General features: G+C 42.7%; 1 protein-coding gene and 1 pseudogene across 1 annotated transcript; both read right to left on the bottom strand.

The window, feature by feature from the left end:
- Nucleotides 1–1,880: 1,880 nt before the first annotated feature.
- LOC107535554 (olfactory receptor 1J2-like) lies at nt 1,881–2,821 on the bottom strand (annotated as a pseudogene).
- A 4,353-nt stretch (nt 2,822–7,174) lies between these two features.
- On the bottom strand, nt 7,175–8,161 carry LOC107535553 (olfactory receptor 1J4-like). The gene has a single exon (XM_016211060.2). It carries the CDS (start codon nt 8,159–8,161, stop codon nt 7,175–7,177), a length of 987 nt encoding a protein of 328 aa, XP_016066546.2.
- Between the last annotated feature and the right edge of the window lie 355 nt (nt 8,162–8,516).

The following is an 8,516-nucleotide window of genomic DNA, read 5'->3' as shown; positions in this document are numbered from 1 at the left end:
CAAGGTAGTTAATTTTCAAGGGTGTTATAACCCAATTCCCCCAGTTCCTGGGACCTGGGAGTGGTCAGCATTCCTAAGGCAAACTTTCAGGCAGGTTAGGTTTCAGGCACAGCAACCAAATCAAAGCGCATCCTGTCCTTCTTTCTGTTCTCAAAATGCATTTTCTTTTCTGAGCCACGGACCCATCTAGGCCCCAAGGTGTTTCATCTTTTTATAGCTCTGTTTTACTTCTTGCAGCACATCCTCCAGTTTCCCAGGGCCTGTAGGAAAACTTCTTACCTATAGTTAGTAAGGTGAGCAATCATTAAACAACTATTCTTGTTAGGTCCTATTCTTATTAGGTGCCTTCCTCCCTGTCACAAGCACTGTCAACAGAGCTTGATCAACACCTCTGCCCCCAACAGTTTCACATGTATACATCGAAATACATTAAGTTGAACATTTTAAAACTGTCTGTCAATAAAACTGTAAATGAAAATGGAGAAATCAAAAAGAAGGGGGAGTCCCCTCAGACAACAGAGACATTTCCATTGAAATCTCCGTCTCACTATCTTAATTAACACAATTTCACACCAGGGGAGACTCTCCACACGAATGTATTTCACAGCAAAATTTAGCATGGAAAGGTTATTTCTCTCCATCTTCATTTTTCAGAGCAGATTCCTTTAGAAGAGTAAGCTTCTCCCACGCAGTCACCACCTGAAGGGCGGAAGGTCAGTTACATCTGCCCTATTCCGTTGCTTCATAAGGGTTGATGCCTTATGTTTGGTCCACATTTCATTATCTACAGGGCTCCCAGGGATATGAAGTCCTTTCAGCTATGCTGCAAAATTTTGGCAGGATTTGCCTCCTGGGTTATACCATACCAGTTATCAATAGAAGTCCCCAGTGTAGGTGTGGATGGTTATGTTCAGGACATGCATCTTGATTCAGTTGCATGTGTTACTCTTAATCACTTAGTTTAAATGTTCTCAACCTCGGCCATACATTAGAATCATGTGCCAGAAGTTTTATGTTGTGTTCAGATTTTAGGACACCATAAGAAGCATTTAATTAGTCAGCTGCTCCATTCAGTCAGCCAGCATTGTGAATTTCATACCTTAAACTTGGGAATTAAGTTGAGATTCCTAGCTCCGGAAAAACATGTTTGAAAATGGAATGAAACTAAGGAGCTGATTGCTGAAATATGGATTATATTCATTCTTATACAGCCGTTTAAGTGTTCTAATTATCTGCACCACTGAGTTCCACAAATATTGATACAAAGTCATACAGTATGTCCACATAAACACTACAAAAGTGCCATTTCCAAACCACATCTCATTGGACATTTTCAGTATTCTTCAACATACATATCAGAAACTTGAAGACTGAGAAGACACAGCTTGTAAAAATGCCTAACAAATTCAAACACCAAATACCTTTGCAGTCAAAATTTCTTTTTCTTAAAGAGGAAATGTGCATCAAAGCAAGGTTTTTGGGTCTGTTCATTAATATGAGGAAATACTGTCACAGTAAAGGGTGATAATTTCCAGTTCTGACTTAAAAGAAGTTGGATGCTTTAAAGATAGGTGAGATAATGGTGCTGTTGTTTGTGGCAGATCCCAAGGCTTATGGAAACCTAAAGAGACAAACAACAAAGCTACAGCAAAAAGAAGTTGGTTCAAAGAGCACAGTTGGTGTGTCTGTGCCTGGAAGTTTGAAGGAAGCCATTGGGTTCACGGGGAGCAAACAGTAATAACAGTCAAAGCAGGTGACCAAAACAAGAAGTTGAGGTGGGGGGGTGTCAGTAGCAAGGATGGTTCCAAGCATAATTTTCCAAGGAGGAATCTCTGACAGTGACATTTGGTGAACTAAGAACCTAGAAGGTGAGGCGATTGTCATGTGGAGAAAAGGATCTCCCTCCTGAAAAGTTTCCCCAGAGCCCCCTTCATGTCTCTATTCCTCAGGCTATAGATGAAGGGGTTCAGCATGGGAGTGAACACTGTGTACATCACTGAGGCAATCATGTCTTTGTCATTGGAGTTGTTCGATGATAGGAAAATGTACAGAATCATAATTGTCCCATAGAATAGAAATACCTTGGAGAGGTGAGAGCCACAGGTGGACAAGGCTTTGCAGATCCCTTTGGTAGAGGGGACCCTAAGAATGGAGACCCCAATGCGGACATAAGAGACCAGGATGCGATTCAGTGGTATGGTGATGCCAGTGCCCCTACAGTGAAGATGATAAGCTCGTTGATGGAGGTATCAGAGCAGGACAATTTGACCAGAGCCGCAAGGTCACAAAAGAAATGAGGGATAGGGTTATCAGCACAGAAGGACAGCCTGGCCAGGCTGAGAGTGTGGGACATTGCACTACTACATGAAAATAACCAGGACACAGCCACTAGTGAGATACATAGTTTTTCTCTCATGATGCTGGTGTAATGCAGAGGGTGACAGATGGCCACATACCTGTCATATGCCATCACTGCCAGAAGAAGGTTATCAGTACAACCAAAAAATATGAAGAAATACATCTGTGTTATGCACCCTGCATAGGGGATGGATTTGTACTTAGACTACATGTCCATGAGCATTTTAGGGACGGTTACAGATGAGAAGGAGATGTCAGTGAGGGCCAGGTGGCTGAGGAAGAAGTACATGGGCGTGTGCAGGCGAGAGTCCAGCCTGATGAGCAGGATGATGAGCAGGTTGCCCAGCACCGTGGTCAGGTACATGCCCAGGAACAGGGTGAAGAACATGCCCTGCTGCCCTGGCTGGATGGGGAGCCCCAGGAGGAGGAACTCGGACACGCTGCTCTGGTTCTCAGGCCTCATGCTGCTCTTCTGTCTGCCGGGGATGAAAGCACAGTGAGAAATGTCAGAGACCTGAAAGTGTGATTCTGCCCTCCACAGTAGGGTCTCCTACTCTCTCCTGGAGAAAAAGAATAAATCCTTGCATTCATTTCAGTGACTAGCGCTGCCAAGGCAGCAACAACCCTCAGTGCCCAGTGTGGTTTCTTTCCAGTGAAACCAGAACAGAATAATTCTTTTTATTTTTTTAATCAACCAGGTTCCTGGCACTATGTCACTAATCGGAGATACAAGAATAAAGGGGACACACAGAACCTCTTCCCTCAGCCCCCTGACCCTCTGGGAACAGCTGACAGAGGTCTGACTCAAAGTAAGGCTCTGCAGCCAGATTCCTTGTGCTGCGAGTCTGGCCCCCGCTTGATTCAGGGTGGATGCCTCGAGGAGCTGAATCTCTCCTGGCCTCATGTCGTGCCACTGTAATGTGAAGATACCAATACCACACATTCCTACAGTTAATAAGAGGGTTCTAATTCAAGACACATTAATGTCTAAGAACAGTGTCCTATATAAAATAAACACACAAAATTTTAGTCATTATTTTCTTGACGTACTAACTATTTAAATAAAGCCAAGATCAAATCCAGGAATTTAATCAAACAGCATTATGAGCTGGTCAGCACGCCTTTCTGGTCTATACCCGGGCTATGAGTTTGATACCTTGTGCTTCTTGCTGTTTCCCGAATCCTCATTTTCTATGCAGGAGACCCAGGATTAAAGGAAAGGGAGCAAACCCCAGTGGCCCGAGGACCATTACAGACTGTCATGTCTGTTTCCCAGCTTCAAGACAACAGGCAGATCTCCTTTTACCATCAGAAAGAGACGTTAGAGGGAGATAGTCCCAAGTCCCTGACTAGAGCAGCAGTCATTGGGGACAATTGCGTAACTTCCTCCTGACCCTTTGGGAAGGAACAGGTTTAGAGTCCAGAGGGGCTGAGCTGCAACTGGAGTCCCAGGAGAAAGTGTCGTTAATATCAGTGGTACCTTGGGCTTCTGGTCAAGTCTCTGGGTGGGAAGCAGGAAGTTCCCAGTTGCCTGTGGCCTCTGCATCACAAGTTCAGGTTCTCTGCACAGCAACGTATGGCCCAGGCAGTGTATGGGTTTCAGCTGGCTCCCAAAACATTAAAAAGACCTCTGTTAGAACACAAAGCCCCTTCAAATGTACTCATCTGCCCACTCCTCTGTGGGGTCCTGTAAGGTGAGGTATGTGCTTTGTTCAGGGGTAGGACAGCTGTTATGCCCTCTGGGAAAAAGACTGGACTCCACCCCCTTATTAAGAGAGCATGCCTGAGCGATTTATCAGAGATCTGAGACTCGGGTTCTTCAAAGTGCAAGTAATAATATTGTTCACGTGAGTTGGAGGGATGATTAAGTGAGCACACAATAGAAACTTAATAAATGTTTAGGATTATTGTCAAGGTCTGTGTAACACCAGGGATCAGCTGTGGCTCAAATTGTTTTGGGCTCTTATATCCGCATAGGGGCCATCATCCTGAGGGTCCGCTCCACTAAGAGACTCTTTAAAGCCTTTTCCACCTGTGGCTCCCACCTCTTTGTGGTGTCTTTATACTACGGGACACTTGCAGGTGTTTACTTTCTCTCCTCTTCCTGGGATTCCAAGGACATAATTGCTTCGCTCATGTATGCGGTAGTCACCCCCATGCTGAACCCCTTCATCTACAGCCTGAGGAACAGAGATATGAAACAGGCCCTAGAACTGTGTGTCCATAGGGTTAAGTTCTTTAAGCGGCAACCACTAAATCCTCTTGTTGCAGTCAGGAGCACGGTGAGATAATTTCCTAAAGTTATTGTATGGTCGGCAGCTCCATATAACTTTCATACAATATGCATTCGGTTGCCAATCATAAGTGCTGTTAATATGTCAACTAGGTTACGTTTGCTACTTGAGTTGTTAAAAATTCTCTATCCCTAATTGATATTTTTTGCTTGTTCCTCAGCTCTCATAAGATATATGCAAAATCTTTTGCAAAGCCTGTTTAACAAGTACAGTTGTAGACTCATCTTTTTCTCCTTTGAGATATGTCACTTTTCTCTTATGTATTTTTTATACTATGTTATTGAGGACACACTGATTTTACATTGTGATTCTCTCCTGGTGAACTTCTTTATTCTAAAAGTACTTTTCTTATTGTGGTAAAATATATAGAACATAAAATTTACCGTTTACTATTTTAGCCATTTTTAAGTTTACAGTTCAATGGCATTAAGTACATTCACACTTTGTGTTGCTTCATGCATTTTAAAGCTCTGTCATTAGGTACCTATACATTTAGAATCGTTATGTCTTCTTGTTGTTGTTTTTTATTTTTATTGAATTTATACAAGTGACATTGGTCAATAAAATTGTATCAGTTTCAGTTGTACAGTTCTATACTGCATTGTCTGTATATTATCTTGTGTGTTCAACACCCAAATTCAAGCATCCTTCTGTCACCATTTATCTTACCTTTACCCTAAGATGGTATCTGCCAGGTTCTCCACTTCTGTATTTTTTTAAATTTACTCTTTTAACCTTGTAATTAATAGGTATCATTTATGTACATATTTCGATACTACATAAACATAACTTTTTTTCTTATTAAAATTTCACCCTCTGTATTTCACATTCATTGCTGATGCTTATATGGCAAATATGGGGCCTAATGGTGATTTTTCTAATTCTATCATTTCTTCTTTATTAGTTGTATTATTTTTTTATTGAAATTTTTTTATGTTGACATTATTGCAGACGTACCCCATTCCCTCCCTCTTTTGCCCACCTCTACCTATCCCTGCCTCCCCCTTTTTTGCCCTTCACCACACTATTGTGTCCATGGGGTGTGTAGATATGTAATTTAGCTAATACCTTCAAATTCTTTATCCAGTCACCCCTACACCCCTCACCTCTGGCTCTCACCAGTCTGTTCCATGCATCCATTCTTTTGGTTCCATTTTGTTTGTCAGCTTATTTTATCATTAGATTCCACCTATTAGTGAGATCATGTATTTGTGTTTCTCTCACTGACTTATTTCACTTAGCATAATACTCTTCAGGTCCATCCATGCTATTGCAAAGGGTAAGAGCTCCTTCTTTTTTACAGTTGCGTCATATTGCACTGTGTAAATATCCCTCAGCTTTTTTATCCACTCATCTACTGATGGGCTCTTGGGCTATTTCCATATCTTGGCTTTTGTAAATAATACTGCTATGAACATAGGGGTGCAGATATTCTTTCTGATTGGTGTTTAGGGATTCTTAGGATATATTCCCAGGAGTGGGATTGCTGTGTCAAAAGGCAGTTCCATTTTTAATTTTTTGAGGAAACTCCACACTTTTCCCCAGTGGCTGCACCAGTCTGCATTTCCACCAGCAGTGCACGAGGGCTCCCTTTTGTCTGCACCGTCGCCAGCACTTGTTGGTTGATTTACTGATAGTAGCAATTGGACAGGTATAAGGTGGTATTTCTCTATAAGAAGGAACTTACCCTTATTCCCTACTTGTTATTTATTTATTTGAACTCATGATTTCTTTCTTATTCTCTGAGTTGTAATCCATTGCAGTTGTTACTCATTTTGTGGCTTTAGGTGTGTTCATTGCTTACAAGCATTCTAAATGATCTCAGATAAGCCACCTGGGAAACATATAAAAGGAACAGAAGGAAAAACTAGAAACTAAAGGCATGTTTATCTGCAGCAGGTGGGTGAGGAGTAGGACAGGAAGAATGGTGGGAACAGCCTACACGTTGATATATATAACCTATAAATTGCAATCTGTTTATACAATTAAAGCCCATGAGTTTGAATTGATATTTCCAGTTCCACTTTGATACCACAGAGTCCTGTCCATAGCTCCTTTTCCCCAGAGTGAGAGTCACTCCTTTTTCCTCACTGTTTGCTTATTTCCTGAATATTTGGATACACTGTGAGTTTTTTCAGAACCTTGAACTCACACCACTGTCAATGACACACTAAGTGCAGCTTAAAACTTTGTTTCCAGTTCTTTTTACTGTGAGAGAAATAGTAAAAATTCTGGGTTCAAGAATTACTTAGGTTACTTATTTTATTTTCCCCTTTAGTCTAATTATGGTGCACATTTGAAGTAGAGTTGGGTTCATTTGTCTTTTTTATTCTATCTTGCTTTACTCACCACCTCTCCCATTTATTTTTTTAGTGGCGAAAGATAGCATAAAAAAATTAGGTCAAAGACAAAACATAGAAAGTAGAAAAATTGACCTAGTTAACGTATTAACAGCACTTATACATGACAACAGAATGCATATTTTATTAACATTATATGGAGGTGTCAACCATGAAAAAAATTTAGGAGAAATATCTCACCATGCTCCTGACTGCAACAAGAGGATTTAGTGGTTGCCGCTTAAAGAACTTAACCCTATGGACACACAGTTCTAGGGCCTGTTTCATATCTCTGTTCCTCAGGCTGTAGATGAAGGGGTTCAGCATGGGGGTGACTACCGCATACATGAGCGAAGCAATTATGTCCTTGGAATCCCAGGAAGAGGAGAGAAAGTAAACACCTGCAAGTGTCCCGTAGTATAAAGACACCACAAAGAGGTGGGAGCCACAGGTGGAAAAGGCTTTAAAGAGTCTCTTAGTGGAGGGGACCCTCAGGATGATGGCCCCTATGCCAATATATGAGCCCAACACAATGCCCAAAGGCAGGAAGAAAATCACTCCTCCCTCAGTGTAGATGAGCAGCGTGTTGAAGGAGATGTCAGAGCAGCTCAGCTTCAAGAGGGCAGCGAGGTCACAGAAGAAGTGGGTGATGGTGTTGTCAGCACAAAAGGACAATTGGATCAGGAGGAGGGTGTGCAACACATCATGAACACAGGAGAGAATCCAGGAGCCAGCCACCAGCATCGTGCACAGCTCCTTTGTCATGATGGTGGTGTAGTGCAGAGGGTGACAGATGGCCACATACCTGTCATATGCCATCACTGCCAGAAGGAAATTGTCAAGACCACCGAAAAGTATGAAAAAGTACAGCTGAGCAATGCATCCCACATAGGAGATGGATTGTCGCTGAGTCTGCATGTTCCTGAGCATCTTTGGGACCGTGACGGAGGAGAGAGAAATGTCAGTGAGGGCCAGGTGGCTGAGGAAGAGGTACATGGGCGTGTGCAGGCGAGAGTCCAGCCTGATGAGCAGGATGATGAGCAGGTTGCCCAGCACCGTGGTCAGGTACATGCCCAGGAACAGGGTGAAGAACACGCCCTGCTGCCCTGGCTGGATGGGGAGCCCCAGGAGGAGGAACTCGGACACGCTGCTCTGGTTCTCAGGCCTCATGCTGCTCTTCTGTGTGCGGTTGATGAAGGTTTGAGAACCTCAGGACCCTAGACAGGAAAACCAGGACCATCACATCTCACACTGTAATTCTCTGGGACATGAATTTTAACTACACTCCTATTAATTTCTCACACCTGTGGATTCGTGCATGTTCTCTCCATCCTTGTCTGACTCCAGCAATCACTGCATCCCTAAAGCAGCCAACAGGGCCTCATTGCACAGAAGCCAGTAAATCACTGTGATTTATTGAACATGATTTATTGAAGATGGAGTCTGTGTCGGGACCTCTACTAAGGACTGAGATGCAGCAGTGACAAGAAAAGCAATGTCTGTACTTCTATGACTTTACGTCTTG

This window comes from Miniopterus natalensis, chromosome 12 (assembly GCF_054644295.1).
Source record: "Miniopterus natalensis isolate mMinNat1 chromosome 12, mMinNat1.hap1, whole genome shotgun sequence".
Classification (NCBI taxonomy): domain Eukaryota; kingdom Metazoa; phylum Chordata; class Mammalia; order Chiroptera; family Miniopteridae; genus Miniopterus; species Miniopterus natalensis.
Note: the sequence above shows the minus strand (reverse complement) of the source record. Positions and strands in the feature narration are given on the sequence as shown.

Bases quoted from the DNA above. Each gene is read 5' to 3' on its own strand.
- LOC107535553 (XM_016211060.2), bottom strand. From the start codon at position 8,161: ATGAGGCCTGAGAACCAGAGCAGCGTGTCCGAGTTCCTCCTCCTGGGG.